Source organism: Periplaneta americana, chromosome 9 (assembly GCF_040183065.1).
Source record: "Periplaneta americana isolate PAMFEO1 chromosome 9, P.americana_PAMFEO1_priV1, whole genome shotgun sequence".
NCBI classification, from domain to species: domain Eukaryota; kingdom Metazoa; phylum Arthropoda; class Insecta; order Blattodea; family Blattidae; genus Periplaneta; species Periplaneta americana.
In genome coordinates this window covers 141,606,727-141,628,125 of record NC_091125.1, presented here as the reverse complement: position 1 = coordinate 141,628,125, position 21,399 = coordinate 141,606,727, and the positions used below count along the sequence as shown (strand labels likewise).

The window sequence follows — 21,399 nt, the reverse complement described above, 5'->3', positions numbered from 1 at the left end:
CTATATAATGTCGCATTCTTCCGTGTGTTCATGTTAACTAAGAGTCAATTACATTCCAAACATTATTTTCTTATTGTTGAAACAGAGCTTCGGGCTATTTTCTTATGTTCAAAATTCTCTGTCACATGCCATTCTAGTTTTTTCAAGTATTTGAGGTCCTTTCTTAAAGTAATATTACAACATATATATATATATATATATATATATATATATATATATATATATATATATATTGATTACACAACTTTTAACACTATATTACTTCGGAATATATAATTCATTTCTTTCACGTGTTGAGTGGAAGAGAAGGCCTGATGGCCTTAACTCTGCCAGGGAAAATAAATCTATTATTATTATTATTATTATTATTATTATTATTATTATTATTATTATTATTATTATTATTATTAAAACTAGGTTACCTTGTTGACTAGTTTCAGCCTGTTGTAGGCTATCCTCAGAACTGGGTAGTCCTGGTTTTCACGTCTTCTGGTTGTGCTTCCTGTGGGAGTGTGTTTGTGTAGTGTAATGTGGAGTCAAAAAGTGTGTGTGTTCTGAAATTGAGTTGTGTCGAGAATTTTGTGTGTCTGTATATTTCGTATTGTTCTAGTGTGTTTAGTTTCTGGTTTTTTAGTTGAATATGTAGAATTTCAATGTCTGTATTTATGTTCCTGTAGGTGTGGTTAGCATTTGTGATGTGTTCTGCGTATGTGGAATTGTTTTTGATTTTGTTATGGCTGTGATGTGTTCTTTGTAACGTGTTTGAAATGATCTGCCTGTCTGTCCTATGTAGAAGTTGTTGCAGGTATTGCATTTGAGTTTGTATACGCCTGTGTGGTTGTATTTATTATATATTCCGAAGTAATATTACAACATTCATCCCAAAGTTCTCTTTTTTTAGATTTATTGTGGATACTGGATCATGATTTGAAAATGTCATTTTTAATGTTGTCGAAAGACTAGTCTTTGTTCCCCATTGTCCACTTACTTATATTAAATATGATTGCGTGCTTCTGTACTGGTACCTTTAGAATTAAGTTATAGGCTTCTCATACAAAACATACGCACATGATGAGAGTTTCTGATGGAAACTCTACATCTTCGTTTTTTGGGCAAGTAAAAGAATTCAGTCTGTCTTGTAATGCCGTATATTAAAGTGATTCAGTAAGACTCAGAAAGTTTCACTTGTTCAGCTTCGAAAATTCGAAGTAGAGTATACTGCCAAAAGTGAGTGAGTAGAGTCCGGAACTTTAGGTGCTAAAAGTTAAGAATGATACTGAGTGTAGATGAACAAATGTGGTATCCGTGAGGAGGGTTTTTAAGCCTAGTTCACAAGATTCCAATATGTAATAATAGACAACAGAGCCACAAAGACTGAACAGTGGATCTTGTAAACCATGCGCTAGTTTGAAAGTGGTGGTTAAGAGGATTAAAGACCTTTAACAGTATCAAAGGGAAAATACTGAATGACAAGAATGACATCTAAAAGGAATGAGGGCGTGGCTTCTGTATTTATAAACTATAGCAAGTAACAATATTAACTTTTAGCACCTAAAGTTCCAGGCTCTAAATTTATGAATAAACTTCTGAAATTGATTACGGTTTCAAGGTTGCATAATTGAGAGGCTCGAACATGAAACATGATAACTGATATTTTGGTCAAAAATGAGATATGTATATATATATATATATATATATATATATATATATATATATATTATATAGCATATAATATGGTATCCTACATTCTGCGTCTAATGCAGTAGTTAGTTTTCCAATATCTCAACAGAAGGCAGAAGTATACAGATTTTACTTTCCTGGTAATAACACTAAAATTTCACTTACCATGTTTTACTCCCGAATCCCTCAATTAACTTTACTGTTTCGATTTAAAGAGAGAATTTTACTGATGAGATACTAGATCCTTTGCAATTAACATGTACAGACTGGGACCTCAAGTGTAGACTGTTTGCACTAGAAGAGAAATATGGTACATTGAATGCGATTCATTATACCTCGGAAGATATCAGTTGTTTAACATAATGAATTCGGGGAAGAGAATGTACCAAAAAATACTGTCGAAGATTTCAGGACTGATTTAAGCTACGTTTGGTGTGTTCTTGTTCTATACCGCGCAGTGTTGAGGTTTATTTTCAAGCCTGATTCGGTTAAAATAATGTTTGTACTGCAGAGAAACAAGGACTGATAAGACGTAATAATTCAATTGCGTATTTCTTTTTACTTCATGTGCACATTTCGTTTTGGCAGTTGCCTTATTGAGTTTATTGTTTCAGCCGGAAGAAGAGCTGTTCCTAGATGGACACCCCAAGTACTATATTGCTACACAAGGCTGCTTGCCAAGCACGATGGCAGACTTCTGGGATATGGTGTGGCAAGAAAACACTAGGGTTATCGTAATGACGACGAAGGAGATCGAAAGAGGCAAAGTACGGATTTCCTATATAATTAACTTTTTCATCCTAACTTAAGAGCAGTTTTGCTTCTTCTTCCTATATCAACTAAAGCATGTTAACAATTTATTGTCTTGAGATTTCTAGGAAAAATATAGGTAAACTATCAATCCACCTCTGCAGTAATCTTCTTGCACTTTTATTCCATAGTCTGCTTAATTGTCTAGTCCAGTGTTCTGCAACCGATGTGCCGTGGCACACTGGTGTGCCTCCACAAGGTGGAGGATGTGACGTGAACTTTAACCAGTTATTCTAAGAAATTATTAAAATTAATTAAAATTAAATTCCTCTCTCTGCTGACACAATCATCATGGGTTTTTTGAGATGTTCCTAACTATATGGCTCCTTACTGACAGTAATAAAGTGTTTATGGACTTAATTGAAGAACATTTAGTAATCTTGCAACAGAAGTTCTAGAATTATTGTGGATAGAGAGATTTCGACTGAGTTCGTGATCCATTTATTGTGGATTCAAAACATCTTCCGAATAATACTGCGTGTTCAGTTCAAAGTGTGTCATGGCTCGCTGTATGCCGTCATGTGGCTAGCCGATGAGCCTAGAGAATTCAATCTTCCTACACTTCCGCAGAGGCGTATTACCTATGTGCCAGAGAAGTTGCCTGGCAAGTACGGCGTTCATTCAGAAGAGTACTTACCGATACGTACCGTAACGCCAGTAGTGGCAGGAATGTGAACGGCTTGGAAACACGTACTGAGGTGAGTTTTTTTCCTTACTGTCGGGATATGGGGAGAGGGTTAAGACGATTACTTACGTACAGTATTTGTTGACATTAACTTCGACAGTCAACATGGACACGGAGCATTTCATTTTTGTTGTGGAATGTTGCTGTATGCAACAGTTGATAACAAATACCGTGCGTTCGACTTGCCCGTGCAAAACACAGTTCGAAAGAGGTTATGGTAGCGCACAGACTTTACAGACTGCCATCTGTTGCTACGACGTTCAAGTTAAACCGTACACATTCTCAAGTTCAGATTGAACGCCTTGATTAATAGGCAACTTCTCTGACATAAAAGCTGAAACTCGCTTCAAATCGCTGACTCACCAACAGTGACGTCATGACACACTTTGAAATTAACACCCAGTATACTCATACAAGAGGAATTGGCAGATTTAAAAGCAGACAGAACATTAAAATTAAAACTTCTCGCAGTGCCTTTGGAAACATTTTGGTTGTCAATAAGGAGTGAATACCCGGCTATCTCCGAGATGGCAGTTAATATGTTATTGCCATTTTCAACTACATATGTGTGTGATCTGGGCTTCTCGACTTTAACTTAAATTAAAACATCAAAGAGGAAGAGATTCAAGTACATTGATAAGAAATGAGACTTGCACTGTCAACGATTCTGCCACGAATCAGCCACCTGTGTGCAGCTAAGCAGTATCACATTGAAGATATGAGGAAAGTTATTTACTTTAATATTTGTAATAGAAAGGTTTATTTTTCAGAGTGAATTAAAGTTCATAAATTGTTAATAAATGCAAGAGTCTATTTCTCTTTTATAATAATAATAATAATAATAATAATAATAATAATAATAATAATAAATTTTATTACATTACGTAACCTAATTATATTAAGAGTCACATCATATGTTTTTGAGGAGATTAACATTTTGGTGTGACATGTTGAGCCTAGGCCCGTCTAGGGTGTGCCGTGAGTAGGAAAAGGTTACGGAACACTGGTCTATTCTACAACATTAGAAACCAACCAATCTATCAACCAACTTTTCATCTGCTCTTTCATTTATTTTGTGCAGCGAACAAAGATTTATGTCCTTGATATTACATACCTCTCATACATTTCATTTTTTTATTCTCTCTCATATTATCAAGTAAAGATAAAATTATAAACATTCACTTATTGTTCAGTACAGGAATTCTATCAAATAAATATATTTTTTTAAATAAATATTTTTCTTGGTTCTACAATATAAAGTCTTAACAATAATCACAAATCGTCATTCTAAGCATACCACTTATTAAACATACATTGTTTAATAATCTTCTCCACAATGCTCATAAGTGTGGAGAATAAAAACAGAAAAATATAAATTATAATATAACCCCAGAAATAGCAGTATCTTAAAGTAGAGACATACTCTATGTAGATAGGTATCATCATGAAGACTAGTTTATATTTATTTTAAGACCTAGAAATCCACACCTGTGGAGTAATGGTTAGCGCGTCTGGGCGCGAAACCAAGTGGCTTGGGTTTGAATCCTGGTTGGGGCAAGTTAACTGGTTGAGGTTTCTTCCGAGGTTTTCCCTCAACCCAATATGAGCAAATGCTGGTTACTATCTGTGCTGGACCCCAGACGCATTTCACCGGCATTATCACCTTCATTTCATTCAGACGCTAAATAACCTAAGATGTTGATACACCGTCGTAAAATAACGTACTAAAAAAATACCTAGGAATACATATGTGTACAAAATAATTATAGAAATGAGAACTTCTCTAAACCAACAACATTTCTTTTCAATTTAATTTGTAACTATGTCTTGAACAACAGCTGTATCCCTATTGAAACAGAATACAAGATCTTCTTTAAGTTAATAGCCCTAAACAACCTTGTGTGTGAGTGAAAGGGTTAGAATGTTTCTCTTTTTAAAAGGTTTTGAAGAGTTAAAATGCATACACGAATTTTGTCTTTATGGTATTCAACTTTTGACATTACACATACTCGATATGAACAAAGTGTCAGTAACTGAGACATAAAATAATGGCAGTGTTCGTCTTGCAGAGTGTCCATTTTTATAGAGATAGTTAATTATATATGTATGTGTTCCTAGGTCTTTTTAGTAGGTTATTTTACGATGCTGTATCAACATCTCAGGTTATTTAGCGTCTGAATGAAAGACTGTACAGTCGCACTCTGCTTCCCCTCTCCTCTCCAGATTTAAAGTTATTACAGTCGAATAATGTTATGTTATGTATCTAATGCTCTTGATTTAACAATGAAGTCATTCTCCTTCGTGCTTCCCAATATTTCGACGTGATGTCTTGAGCTATTTGAAGGGCTGTGCAGCTTGCCAGATGATCCATATCCATTTCCTGCTTGTGACAGCATAACAGACAATTTGGTGAAGTCATTATACAGATTCTGTAGAGATGTTTACTTAAACAGTCATGGCCAGTAAGTAGCCTGAACACAGTCGAATAATAAGATCGTGCAAACATATTGCTTTGCCAGCCGAGCAAGCACTAACTACTTAAGACCATGAACTACTTCTGTTTACACTTTAATTTTGTACAGTTTATATGAACAACTCTTTTTTTTTGAGAAGAGGTTTCGACGTGAACTCGTTTAAAATGTTTCTACTCAGCAGTTCTTTTCTTATATCTGAGGACTGCACACTGCTCTCATCTTTACATACAATTTCCCAGCATTAACAGAAGAATAGTTTTGGTCATAGTTTCACGAAATTTTCAGTAAAATAATACATATAATCCGACAGAATTATATATTTTAGTGTAGACAAAATTAATATGTTTATTCAACTGTTGACAGAACAAGTGTGTCCGGTACTGGCCAGAAGAATGTCAAGCGAAGGAGTATGGCAAGACGAAAGTGCGGAACTTGTCAGAATCTTCCACAGCTGACTATACACTGCGAGAATTCCTTGTGTCCAGAGAGGGTGCAGGAGAAGAGGAGAGAAAGGTGTACCATTACCACTTCCAGGTATTAAAAATTTCTAACTTTTATTTGCATAGTATTGGCTGTTTGTGTAATTCTTCTCATTGCAATGTCACCTTGCAAAGTGAAAACACTTTTTGTTATATAGTAAAATCCCTCTTATCCGGCACCCAAATAACCGGCAATACCAAAACAATGGCACTTTTGGCTAGGCAAAAAAAAAAGATAGTCATTCATGCGAAAGAGAAGAGTCAGATGAAGATGTGAGTGGTTTTCCTGGATTGCACATGCAGCATATTGTGTTTAGTCTTTATAGTGTTCACGCATGAAAACATAGACAAAAAAATCCCTTATGTCCCTGAAGTATCGGTAAGCTGTGACTTGGATCTTGCAAACAATGCGCAGAGACGAATTTATCACTTGAACTCGCCCATTTCGAAGGGGTGTTTGACGAGTCTAAATAGGAAAGTGTGAAATTCTCTGTTTCTACAGTGCACAAAAATTTAATTCGAGTGATAGTATCATGGCTATTACCATTAACCGCTGCTGTTGCACATTGGATTCCGTGAAATGCAAGTGAAATGTTCTTACACTCAAATCATCGAGCGCTACTTCATTGTCTTCATAGTTGCGATGTTGGCTACACTGCTCTTCACGTCATATGACTCACATGACGGCATTTATAGTCGCGACGCTGTTATTCCCGGCGTGACTCCTCCTCTTTTCATACGTCTTAGGAAGTGAAGGCTCTATAAAGTCTGGGTAGGTAGTATCGTTCGCCATTTTTGTTCTTTTGTTGCCGAGCTACCATACGAGGAATCTATTTGCCACACCGTTAAGCATTATCATGTCGTAGCTCCTATGATAATAAATCAAACGCACTGTAATTCAGCAAATAATTGAGCGGCAAATAACATCTTCGTGTGCTTTCTGCGAACGCCAACGAAAGAGCCAAAATAGCAGGCGATTATATTAAGTATTTATCGAGCCTTAAGAAATGAATATTGTCTTCATCAGCAAATCACAAGACGCACATGTTTAAATGTAGCCGACCTGCAACGCAATTGGCTGCCGGAAATTAGAGCGACGGGACTATAAAATTGTCATAAGGTTATGGAAACTTTTAGTATTTTTTACGCTATTATGTATTACTGTATTACAGTAATTATGAACTGATGAATGTGCATTACCATATTCTATACTAAAAATAAACGTACGTATTTCAAAACTTTATTTTTAAATATCTATATGAAAACTACTAAATTTCAACATGGAAAAAAATATTTGCGTAGCACAGTTTGTCTTTACATAACCTATAAACGTATTTTCCAATTATCATATCTGGCAAAATAAGTTATCCAGCACCAGTTAGAAATGGCTGATCTAAAGGAAATAACCACCTAATTATGAAAATTTTCTGTTGTCTATGCTAATGATTCAAATGCCACTTGGTGCACTTCTAATACCTTTCACATGCTATTTGTACCATTAACATTAGAGTGCACTACACATTTGTTCCAGGCTTGGCCAGATCATGGCGTGCCATCAGACCCTGGCTGTGTACTGAACTTCCTGCATGATGTGAATGCCCGTCAAGAGTCCGTAGCCAATGCAGGCCCAGTGCTCGTGCACTGCTCGGCTGGCATTGGTCGAACTGGCACCTTTATAGTCATAGATATGATCCTTGATCAAATAAAGAGGCAGGGCCTTGACTGCGAGATCGACATCCAGCGTACGATACAGATGGTTCGGTCGCAGAGGTCTGGCATGGTGCAGACTGAAGCCCAGTACAAGTTCGTGTACCTTGCTGTGCAGCACTACATCGAAACCGTGTCACAGAGGATGCAAGCCGAGCAGGTGAGGCTCTGGAGCATTGTTTTATTTTATTTTCCTTCTTGTTCGTCTCCTCTTGTTTGTCGTATCACCTTTCTGTATTTCCTCTAAGTTCTTTTCTTTCATTTTGTCTGTCCGTTTGTTTATCCTTACTCATCCCTTCTTCTTCATCCTCCTCGTTTATCAGCCCCTTTTCTTTATTCTCGTCCTTAATCTTCTCTTTTCTTCTTATTCTTCTTATCTTTCTTTTCTCATTCTTTTCTTATATTCCTCACTCTCCTTATTCTACAGTCCTTCTAATTCTCCTCCTTTTTACCCTTCTGTATGCTCATCTTCCTCTCCCTTCTGTATTTTTCTAATTTCCCTCCTTATTTTTCTCTTTTCTGCTCGTTTTCCTCCTTAACCTATTTTCTTTTCATTCTCCTCCTCTTCCCTTTGACCCTCATTTTCCTTCGTACCCCTCTTCTTTCTGCTCATTTTTTTCCTTTCCTTTCCCTTCTCTTCTTCCCTTTGAGCACCTCATTCTCCTCACAGTTCTCTCTTCTTTTCATTTTCCTCTCTAGCCTTCTCTTTTCCCCTCAATCTCCTCCCTAGCCTTTACTCTTTCCATACTCCTTCTTACCCTTTCTGTTTTCCCCCATTCTCCTCCCTAGCGTTTTCTTTTCTTCTCATTCTCCTCACTTTTCTCTCTTCAATCAATTTTTCTCACCCTTCTCTTTTCCCCCCATTCTCCTCCCTAGTCTTCTCCCTTCTTTCCATACGTCTCCTTATCCTTCTCTTTTCCCGTCATTCTCTTCCCTTTCCTTCTCTTTTCTTCTCATTTCCCTCATCTTTCTCTCTACTCCTCCTTACCCTTTTATTTTCTCCTCATTTTCCTTCCTAGCCTTCTCTCTTCTCATTCTCTCACCTTTCTCTCTTCTTTTCATTGTCCTCATCCTTCTCTTTTCCCTTCAGTCTCCTCCCTAACCTTCTCTCTTCTTTCCATACTTCTCCTTATCCTTCTCTTTTCCCCTCATTATCCTCCCTAACGTTTTCTCTTCTTCTCATACTTCTCACCTTTCTCTCTTCTATGAGTTCTCCTCACCCTTCTCTTTTCCCCGCATTCTTCTCCTAGCCTTCTCGCTTCTCATTCTCCTCACCTTTCTTCTTTCGATTCTCCTCCTTACTCTTCTCTTTTCCACATTCTCCTCCATAGCGTTCTCTCTTTTTCTCATTCGACTTACCTTTCTCTCTTCTTTTTATTCCCTTCCTTACCCTTCTCTTTTCCCCTCACTCTCCTCCCTAGCCTTCTCCCTTCTTTCCATACTCCTCCTTATTCTTCTCTCTTCTATCAATTCTCCTCACCCTTCTCTTTCCCCAATTCTCCTCACTAGCCTTCTCTCTTCTCATTCCCCTTACCTTTCTTCTTTCAATTCTTCTCGTTACCTTTTCTTTTCCCCTCATTCTCCTCCATAGCTTTCTCTCTTCTTCTCATTCTCCCAATCTTTCTCTCTCCTTTCCAATCTCCTCCTTACCCTTTTCTTTCCTCCCATTCTCCTCCATAGCCTTCCTCTTCTTCTCATTCTCCTCACCTTTCTTCTTTCCAATCTCCTCCTTACCCTTCTCTTTTCCCCTCATCCTCCCTAGCGTTTTCTCTTCTTCTCATACTCCTCGTCTTTCTCTCTTCTATCAATTCTTCTCACTCTTCTCTTTTCCCACAATCTCCTCCCTAGCCTTCTCTCTTCTCATTCCCCTCACCTTTCTTCACTCTTCTTTTTCTTCTTACCCTTCTCTCTTTTTCTCATTCTCCTTCAGCCTTCCTCTCTTGTTCATCTCTCTCTTTCTCGTTCTTCTTCTTCTTACCTTTTTCTTTTCTCATTTCCAGTAAGCTTATCTTTCCTCTTTCTCTTGCTCACCTTCTTTTCCCCTCTTGATATTTCTCTTTTCTTCTTTTCATACTTTTTCTCCCACGCTCATTCTTTTTCCCTTTCTGTGCCTTTCAATCATTCCATCTTCGTCTCTACCGTCTTAGTGTGGATACTAATTGTACTTCTTACGTCAGTTTTCTTGCTGTCTCAGCACAGTCTTGTGCTACTTTTACTTACACATTGTTGTCATTTTTTGCGTGTTGCTTTCAGAAGAGCTTGCAGTTCGGAAGAGAGTACACCAACATCCGCTACTCGAACGAGGTGCAGGCAGCTGCGGGTGTGAGCGACACGGCCAGGGCAGGTGGACTGACACTCACACTGTCGCGCTCCACCACGTCCCTGCCCACGACACCCAGCTCCACGGGGGCGAGAGACATCAAGCGTGGCCCGTCCAGGGCGTCCTCAGATGCACATCTGCCAAGGTACAGCCAGACAGCATCCCATGCCACAGACATACGTTGAAAACTGAGAAGTCAACTTCAACAGTCTAATGGTTATTATGCTTGCCTGGGCTCAAGAGTCAAAGGTTCAATACTAGCTAAGAGTGATGGATTTTTAAAGAGCTACAAAAACATTTAGAATGTTTCTTTGAAAAAGAAGTAATGTTAGAGATTCCACATTGTCACGTGTTACTTGTGGGATCCAGATCTGTCTTCGGATACTTGACTAAATGACAACTACTTCTCAACCTAAGAAGCTCCCTTGCTTTTCAGATGCATCAATAAAATTGAGAGTGCGAATTGCTCAGGCAGATAAGAAAAATTTAGATAAACACAATATAATATTTGTTACTCAGTCAAATGACAAATCAATGTAAAATAATGACTTATATTATATGGTCATTAAGTTTTATATACATGAATTACAAATTGCAAACGTTTTCGCCCATTCAGGCATCTTCAGGCACAATTATACAATATCTCAATATCAAACTGTGTGTAGAGGAATATTATATTGCAAAACAGATTCAAATAGAGAACAGCATTCTTAATGAAAATTTGACTCAAATCCGGAATCCCCTGTACAACCTCTAACCCCATCACTACGCAATATCCTTCCGCGTTAGTTGTTTACACGAACACACACTTCCCCCGCGTCATTCTAGCTACAGTTCCAACAGCAGCAGGTCTTCACACGTCTACGTAAGTACGTCCATAATTTAGTCTACCAATTAGTTTTTCAAATTCTTCAAAATTTTTATTTATTTATTATTTTCATTACAGATAACTACTTCAAAAATAGGATGTTTTATAGTGATCTATACAGTTGCCACGTTCGAACGACGTGAGTACTTTTAATTATCCAATCCGATTACACTTTTACATTTGATAATTTCCTATTTCTATTTCGTATTTATTTATATATTTCAGACATAATTTTACATTGATTTGTCATTTGACTGAGTAACGAATATTATATTGTGTTTATCTATATTAATTGACAATCTGAATATTTCCATCATGCTTTCTAAGTTAGGTAAGAAAAAGTTAGATGCAATAGTCCCTTAAAGGCCACTGATTTCAGGGGACATTATTATGAAATATGAATTTATATTTAGACTTATGTCTGCTTAGACCTTCTATGGTCGCCCAATATAGATGGGCGAAGAAGAATTAAAAGAAATTGTAAGATTAAAAATTCAATGCTAGGTAGAATTTTGTGTGATACTTCCATCTCTCCTATCATCATTTGACCTTTCCTCCATTAATAATAATAATAATAATAATAATAATAATAATAATAGACTCGGTTAAAAATATCATATTTAGTATAAGATTATCTGAAAGAGGTCTTGCGGAAACACAGCATGCTGATAATGGAATTATAAAAGATATCTTTACTTGTAACTGCGTACATGTTAAGAATATAACTCACAACCAGCAGTTGTACTGAACTGAAGGCATTTATGGCTATTGGCTCTGTGCTAACATCTCGCATCTCCACTCCATTCACTTTCGTCAGCAGCCATTACTCTTTCTCGTACATTCAACCTTGAGTGTGAACGTACTTTGTATTGCAGTGACAGCACGTTATTTTTAAATAATTCTAGATCGTTATAAACGGAAATATTCATTTGGTGAAATTTTGAAGTTCTGATCAGTTTGTCTATAAATATGGGTGTAACCATTATGCGATGGCGACTATTAAGCGATGAAATACGGTAATTATTGTTTGAATTTCTATTAGATTAAATAGATAAGTTAAAAAATTTGAAAGAAAAGCATATTCTTTGAAAGTATAAGAAAGAAATTTAAATCTTCTGTTAACTTCATATTTAAATTATTACACTTAAAGCAATAATAAAAATAAATAAAAGGGAAGGTCATGTTTCTAAATTTTGGAAAATCTTTTTGTATGCTGTCCTTTTATCCTCAGCTGCCATTATCCCAAGGGCTTACAGATTTTAATACACGAGCATACTTCACATCAGCTACTATAATAATTACTACAGTACCAAGTCATACGAAATTGAAATGATTCTTATTTTTTTGTTTTGCAGGCCACCAGATGAGGTCCCGAAGATATACGAGAACATCCCACTAAAGGAACGCAAGCTTTCGGCCAACAACTACAACATAGGACCACCCCCCAGCTTCGCGCCTCCACCTCCGCCACCACCACGAAAAACGTGACACAAATTTCCGTCACCTTTGTGTGAAAATCCCACAGACTGAGTGCTTCTGTGTACTGCAGCGCTCTTTTTCCCAGGCTCATGGTGGGAGTGGAGGAAGATGTGTGTTATATGCTTCGGGCAGATTACTTACAAAGTGGGTGTGGTGGACTGGAGGGTGTTGCGGCACAAATGCTCTGACGAACAAGGTCCTGCATTGTTGTGTTTTTTGTATTGTTGAACTGTGATAAGGAGGAAATGTCCTTTGAAATAAATATACGAAGTTTCAAACCATTCCAAATTTCTTCTCCATTGCAGTTAAACATTTCTGTTCATATATTCATATTTAACAGACGTTTGATATGAAGAATAACTTCCATAAAATGCTTCGACGGTACCCATGAGCCTGGGATACTTTGACTGATGAAACTCGTGTCATTTAGTAACCTGAGGTGAACTCCGCAGCTTTTGTTCATTTTAGTGCGATAGTTAAGTTTTCTACTTGTGAGTGTGAAACTGGGCTGGTGTTTTGTAAAGGAATACCATGTAACGTCATTTTACAGAGTGTAATGGGATAGTAATGCTATAACGTACGTGATTTTCGGCTCGATCACGTTCGCATCACTCTCTGTATATTGAACTGTTTTAAGTTCAGTAACATGATGGCTTAAAAAATTAAATTTAATAATGTAAAAGTGTTGTTCAAAAGAGTATGTAAAAGTAGACGTAAGAAAGGATTGAGTCACTCAGTGAACCAACTATGGCAAGTGCCTTTTCCTTTCTCACCTGTTTTATGTACTTTTTATTGTACCTAGTCTTTCTCTCTTTGATTAATCGTTTTACTGCTTGTTTGCAAACGACTGATATAAACTCTTTCGAACTCCTCGGCTGTTTTTTGAAAATTTAATTGCAAACACTTTTCGGTGATGTGGCTATCAATTGTGCAATATGTAATTTGGAATTTGAATAATTTTATTCCTTGAAGCTAGTGCTATCAGCTTGTATGCATATGTAGGATTTATCTTTAAACAGTGCTGTGAAAATTTATGGAATATTGTTTTTATCTTCTTCAGTGAATTGGTACAGCACAAATGAAGTCCATGAATATGTTGAAGATTTGTTGTAATGTGTCTTGTGTAAAGTATGTAACATGGGCATTTTAGCGCCAAAATATTGAATTATGATTGAAGTAAGATTGATTATATTATTGACTAAACTATATATTCTTGGAACTTTTATTTCTACTTAAGGGAAGAGCACAGTCGTTTCCGTGCTTCGTCTCAACATCTTTGTCCTATATTTGGACAACAGCTATCAAATTTCCAGTTTTTGAACCAGCAAAACAAGAGATAGCTTTATAGTCGAAATGAGAGTGCAGGGCTAGAAAGGTAGTGAATACAGCATTACCTTGTTAGACCAGCCGTTCTCAACCTTTTTCAGTGATGTACCGCTGTTTTAAATTTGCGACATTAACAATACCGCTAACCAAATTTATAGTGGAAAATCGTCAAGCATCGCTCCCATGGTCATAATAAACGTCCCTATGGTCCAATACCAATAATTGATTGCTTTATTTAGGCGTGTTTAATTAAAAAACAGTTACTATTTTAATTTATTTAATGGCTATATTTAATATAATCAAATATGTACCAAACCTATATGCACATAGAATTATTCCAATTCAGAAACAACCAAGTAAACTAAAAAAACTCCAAAAGGAAATAACATTTCAATGGATACCTAGTCATTGTGGTATACCTGGAAACGAGAAAGTCGATAATATTGAAAAACAGGCAACATATTTGCAACCAAGATCTCTTCAAGTAATATCTCTATCCAATGCCTTTGCTTCAGTAAGGTCTCATTTCATAAACTTATAGATCAACAATTGGTTCTCTTCTGACAAAGGAAAAATTTTACATTCTGTACAAAAGAAACCAAATTACCTGGAAATGTACAAAAACTTGCCCAGACATGTTCAAACATTTTTAACAAGGGCCAGAACAGGTCACATTGTCACACAATTGTACCTACACCGATTTCACATTTCTGATAATCCTACTTGTCTGTGGTGTAATAATCATGATGAAGATCTGGAACACATTCTTCTATACTGTCCATCCATAAACCACGAAAGAAGTAAATTAAAATCATCAGTACCAGTTGCAGAAGACACAGCCCTGCAGTATATATTGACTACACCCCACCTCTGGCTACTAGCAACAGGCATCTATAATGAACACCGATCAAAATACCCCTCATTTCTCGTGAAAAACAACAACTGAATAGACTACAGTGGACTATAGTGGACTTTATGTTCTCAGCGAACAGCTGGATACATTAAGAAGATTGATTGATTAATTTATTTAATGAAGTGTTTCATAAAATATACAGTAAACAGCTATATATGTTTACATTTTATGATAATTTATATTTTTATTTCACACTTCATGTACCACGTAACAGTGGTTCACATACCACCAGTTAGTACGCATACCATAAGTTGAGAATCGTTGTGCTAGATCATATCATTTCTAAATCACTTAGATTTTCCATTAAATTATTACAGGTATTACAGTTTTGCGGTCATATTCTCTGTTATACGGTTCTTATACTTTAAATACACTGTGACAATTTGAAGGCACTAAACTAAGGTTACCGCTATCGGATATTTTCCACAATCTCCGAGGACAGATATGGACAAATGAAAAACCACTTTAACATTTCTGTTAGTTTGCTATTCATGTATATTGTTTTTACAGGCTTTGAAAAATTAAAATACTCCTTCCGTTTGCACATTAAAAATATTCATTCTACTTAACTACTATTTACACTACTGGTATTTTTCAGAAGAGTGGACCTTTTAAGCAAATCTTCTCTTGATTCCAATTACTCAGCAAATTCATGACAGGTCATGATGAAGTCAGTTAACATAGCAAGCATGGCTCGAACAGTTTGTAAACTCATTTTGGAAGTTTGGCATGTCTATATCATGTTCATAAAAGAAGAAACTCTCTCCTCTGAAAAATTACTTCCAGAAAGACACAGAGATAGTTCAATCAACTTCTGGAAATGCGCGAAATAATTTTCTGAGAGGATAATTAAAAATTGCACTCCATTTTGAGCAAAGAGCAGCGTTTTCTCTATTACACTTTGCTATTTTCTTTGAAGTCGCATATTTCTTCAAGCAAAAAATTTTATCATGTAAATTATCAAGGTCAAGATTTGAAGAAAAATAATGGATTGTCTCTTCGAATTTTTCTCTTTGTGGAGGAGATCTCAGCAATTTATACTACATTCGATAGATAGTTCATCTTGTAAATGAATAACACAGGCACTGAGATATTCAACAGCATTTTCATAAAATTATAATAATTAACACTGAAAATCCGGAGATGTATGGGGATAAATTATTAAATCCGTGGACATTCTGGATACGAATTTTGTCCGGGAACAAAAAGAAAATTTCGGGGGTGGAAAACAGGAACTTTCAGTAACCTTACTCTAAACTAATTCTGAGTCTCATGCCACTATATGACAAAAAGAGTCTCGACTGACAATATTTTTATTTCTGGCTGTCTATTTACTTTTTGTGCTTTTAAATATATGTTTTTTTTTTTAAGTCGTTTCAAAGACTTCCTTCTTTCTAACTCAGAACATAGATAACTACGGAAGAAATTAGTCACAAATGGTCCATTGTATGCAACATAACTAGAAATCAACCTAGGAGACGGCAGTGGGTAGCAGTTTTAGAAGACAACAAATAATATTAAGTGGCTCGCTTCATAGCATAGTGGTAAAGCATCTGACTACAAATCGAAAGGTTCTTGGATCGAATCCCAGCGACTGCACGCAAGGTACATAAATTAACATGAAATATATGTAATAGATAAAGTGTGTAAGGAAAAGTAGTGGAGAATGAGGGGAAAGAAGATAAAAGGAAGAAACTATAAAAAATTATATTATAATTTCTTAGGAAAGAGTGAAGTAAACCCCACATTTTCACACATATCACATTGTCAGTACAAAAGTGGCGTATGTGAGCCAATGGCGTATTATGGTTAATTACCATAAAGGATATTCATAAAGATATGCTGTCCGTGTATGGTGAGCATTGCCTGTCACGTCAAGTTGTTTACAATTGGGTGCAGAAGTTCTCTGAGAACAGGCAGGTATCGAATACTGAGTTGGTGCAGTGAAGATTGTGCAACAGGTTGGCAACTTGATCTGAGCAGACAGGATTAAGAGAACGATATGATAGCCCAGATAGTCACAAGTGAGTGAGTTTTGGCTTCATCACTACCGACCTGAGATAAAGCTTCCATCAGTGTCGGATCAAGTTGCCAATGGTACATTTATGGAGAGGTGCCACCATCTTCCAACTGCCACTTCTTTGTTTCACTTTTGCGCACATCAGTAATACTGTCCCCTAGTAGTAATAGCTTCAGGCACCTCATTAAAAAATGTAGGTTACTATTTCGATTTGTGTCTTAGTTACTAATTCTCCTTCATATTATACAAAATACGCACACACATAATTCATTTAAAACAGCTGCAACAAAATCAAAACTAATAGTAAATAAGATGAAAGTTTTGTTCTTTGGGGCTTCCTCAACTGGGAAATTGACCACTGTTTCTTGTTACTGCTTACATAGTTTTCATTAGGTCGTTAGAATATGTTTGTCAGAAGTTAAACAGAATATTTCGCTGTAAAGATAATACTTCTTCCAGCCAGAAATACAAAAAGAGTGTGCTGCTAGTCATGCTACTCAATTTCTAAGCGGAAGAATTCCCTGTATTTAGTGCATTGAATTTCGTTACAAGAAACAAAATATGAATCAACACTTGACACAAGAAATGAGAATTCTGACATTCATTCTTAGTGGTTCTAAAGTTATCGTAACTACTGAAGCTTTCCTGGCGATGTGATGACGTGAATCTTTCTCGAGCTTCCAGCAAGGTAAAAAGTTGGTTATACACCGACGTTTCGAGGATGTTCTTCAAGAAAGATTCGAGTCATGGTTCAAGTACTAAGGTTCAAACTCAGTTAATGAAGTATTTAAGGGTTATAAAATTTCTTGGTATAGCATCCTTTTGAAGAGAATTGTAAAGCCAAATTGACAGAGATATAGACAAAATCAATGGTAATTTTTCACTCATTTCAAAATTACATTTTACTAGTCATTGTTCTATAATCATTGGTAATGAATTTAACTTACAAGTGCTGTTTAGTCAACTGTCCGAAGATAGGTAGTAGTAGGTTTATTTTGCCTGGCAGAGTTAAGGCCATGAGGCCTTCTCTTCCACTCAACCAGGTTTCAATAATATACATGAAATACAAAATTAGATTACAAAACAACACAAAAGAAAATACCTTAGAAATTACATAAATTACAATAGTCAAGATCAGTTACATAATATAAAATTACAAATAGTCAAGATTGGTTACATAATATAAAATTACAAATAGTCAAGATCGGTTACATAATATATAAAATAAAGTAGAAAATTACACATAATCAGGGGCGGCTTTTGAAGAGGGGCTGCGGAGCTGCAGCACCCCCAGACATTTGTGGCTCTTGTCTCATTTTATGTTGTGAAAAACATTTATTATACAGTCTCTATTTAGCGGCTCGATTTTTTTTTTTAATTTCGCTCTCAATGACATGCACGCAATCGTTAGTGAAGTCACTTCCTCCCCTGGTGCTGCCAGAGCGAAACCAGAGACAAGGACGGATTGGTGAAGCCACTTCCTCCCCTGGAGCTGCCAGTCTTGTCTCGGATGCTTTGCACGTTAGTTTACCCCTCCCCCTGCTGTCCCTCGCTGTGAATCCAGAGTTTCCAGGCGCTGCAAAATCTGCAGCAGTTTGTCAGTAGCGCGCAGTTTTAAATACATTTTCTTTAATGTTGTGAGTATAACAAGTGCAACAATGTTTAATTCTGTACAATATTTACAGTCTATTCAATTCAGTACCTTAACAATTCAGGAGAAATGTGAAATTAAGTGCCCATCAGTTGAATCTCATAATGGAAAGAGCCGCTAAACAAAATACAAAGGCTCGCATATTTTTTTATAATTTATCCAGTATCCCTGCTTTATTCTTTCGATCTCCACACAGTCTGTATTAGATTAATGTGTTTCAAAGACAATTCCATCAGCTGTGACAACAAGGTGGATTTAAAATAAGAACAGTAAATGTTGTTCATGAAAAGAAGGAGCCATTGCTAGAATGTTTTCAAACCATGGAATCTGAAACATCTAACATCACAATAAATGAGGCAAGCGCCCTGGTGCGTACTCTCGAATATCCTGAATTCAATTTCTGGCTCAGTTATTTTTTTCATTTATTGATGTATCATGTATATATATTATACAACCAACTACAACATCGCCAGTTAGATATTTCTAAGGTTAAAATCTGCATATAAAAAATTAAATTATGGTTTATTTAACGACACTCGCAACAGCAGGGGTTATATCAGCGTCACTGGTGTGCCGGAATTTTTCCGCAGGATTCTTTTAAATAACAGTAAATCTACTAACATGAGCCTGTCTCATTTAAACACAACTTACAAGATAAGGCACATGGAACTAATCTTTAAATAAAGTAAGTTGCTTGGTTTATTTTTGTATGCAGCCCCCCTTAAGTCAATACCCACGAGCCGCCACTGCACATAATCAAAATCAGTTACATAACATAAGGGGAATATACACACTCACACACACACACACAAACACACAATTTATAAGACCTAAAATGCTCGAGATAAATTCGACGATTAATTCACTTGAAATATATTATACATTATAGGTCTGAACCTCACAAGTGATACCAACATGGCATCTCTTGAGGCAGAAGATAATGGGGTAGGGTAACCAGTTCCTTTCCCCTCCAGTGCATACATCGCTGAATAGTTACGTATTACACTAATCAGACTTCAGATGTATACAAACAATTGTTCTACCTCTGATACGTATTGTCAAGTGAGATGTACTGCCTGATAATAGATATACATATCAGCCAGAACTTCAATCAGAGGTATTACAAGTGCTCTGACCTCAAAAATCAAATTCTCAACATTGACTGGCTAGCAGATTCAAAGGATGTATTCAGAGAACATGTCTAGAGATCTAGAGATACTAGTAACAAGCATATGGAGAAGCCTGTTTGTTCACATAAAAAGAGAATGCTTAAAGTAAAACAATACTCTTATCATCATTTGCGTTTAGCTAGCTATTGCGACTTTAACTTCAATTACTCTTCCTCATTTTCCTCCTCCGTGATGGAAAAGAAAGAGCCAACTATGGAAACGTAGTCTATTCATGTAAAGCAATCAAATGTGTTCAAACCAAATCTACTCTCATCAGTGAGTCACGATTTCTTCTTTTTCTCCACAGTATAAAAATTAGAATATGCTATTCTCTTTAAATATATGTATTACATATATAATTTTACGTTGTAAGTTTCATATTTGTTAACTGATCACCATGGTTGTTCAGTATTAGAGCACTGGTCTTATAAGTCAAGGGGCCAGGGTTCAAATCCTGGTCTAACCTGAATTTGTAACGTGTTGGGCAAACCCGATGTCCAGGCAAAACAGAGATTTTCTCCGGGTTCCCTTGTGACATCCCAACAATTCTCCCTCACCATCACTATTCATTATAGATGCGTTTATACGGTTCAATTATTCTTTCAACTTTTTTAGTATTCAAGCAATCCATGCAAGAGTGAACGAAATACATTCAATTGTGCATGCTTTTTTCCACTAAAAATGAAAGCGCATGCGCCAATTGGAAGCTACCCATCGCTGGTGGGTATCTTGTATGTATTTCGTTCAACAGTAGCACGTAGGCTAGCAAGCAGCTGCTTGTTCTAGGAGGCCACGAATAAACTGAAAATTCTTTTATTTGGTGATGGTGGACTTTTTAAGCTGAAAATGGCAGAAAGTACGATTAGCTTTATTGAAGATTATAGAAAATGCAAGTGACTATAAAGTGTTCAACCACAAATTTGCGAATCAAGTAGGCCTAAGTATTGGATTGGTAATTAATGTTAATTAATATATACTGGTATACATAATGAAGATTACATTCAATACAGCGCACCGTGTAGACGCAAAATCTGCATTATCTTAATTGAACGTTCGTTTTCAACTTTATTCTTTCAATATTCTCCCCAGATTGCATGCATAAACGCATGGAAAATTGAAGCATGTAATGTAATGTAGATCCACCACCCATGGTGGACTATGGATAGTCACTCACGAACTAAGTGGTCTATTCTTCTCAGCACTAGCGACATCTGTGAGTACACTCATAGAGTCGAGGTAAATAACGACAAGTTAAGGACCGTGCTATTGGACAAAAAAAAAAAGTCTTTTATGAAAACATGATACAATCCAGATGACACTGCCCCATGCTTGCACTATCATTCTGCAGCGATGAACATAAACCTTTATTAACTTCCTGCATTCTAATTAATATTTTCAATATAAATATAGGAATATTTTCAATACTTTCCTCCTCACGCCACATTCAGTGGGTACATTACGTATTAGGTAGGTACACCATTATGTGAAGCAAGTGGCAACAGTTGGTGTGTTTGTTGGGTGCAAGAAAATTAGGTTTAGTTTTCTGTGTAGATAAATGAGAGCAAAGAGGATGGGGGACTAATTATCTGTGCTTGAGAGGTTAACCCTTAAATTGACAAAGTATCCTATAGGATGCAATATTTTAATTTATGCTATAATTTTAATAAAATTACAGAAAATAAATTGGTAGGAAAAATAAATTGAAGCAAAATTATAAAATAATATAATACATATGGATATTGCATTAGTTGTTTTCTTTACAGTCCGACACAGTTTAAGAAAAAGAGTGTGGGAGACAGACCTTCCAATTTAAAGGTT

General features: G+C 36.3%; 1 protein-coding gene across 8 annotated transcripts in view; it reads left to right on the top strand.

Moving 5' to 3' along the window:
• csw (protein tyrosine phosphatase non-receptor type corkscrew) overlaps positions 1 to 13,712 on the top strand; it is a 320,146-nt gene extending 306,434 nt beyond the window's left edge. For 7 of the 8 annotated variants that reach the window (XM_069836033.1, XM_069836029.1, XM_069836030.1 and 4 more), the window contains 5 exons: positions 2,295 to 2,447; positions 6,013 to 6,183; positions 7,660 to 7,995; positions 10,089 to 10,300; positions 12,379 to 13,712. In XM_069836033.1, the coding sequence (XP_069692134.1) occupies positions 2,295 to 2,447; positions 6,013 to 6,183; positions 7,660 to 7,995; positions 10,089 to 10,300; positions 12,379 to 12,511 (1,005 nt within the window). In that variant the 3' untranslated portion in view covers positions 12,512 to 13,712. The remainder of the gene's footprint in view (positions 1 to 2,294; positions 2,448 to 6,012; positions 6,184 to 7,659; positions 7,996 to 10,088; positions 10,301 to 12,378) is intronic. The other variant, XM_069836031.1, reaches the window with a different exon arrangement.
• Positions 13,713 to 21,399: the final 7,687 nt, after the last annotated feature.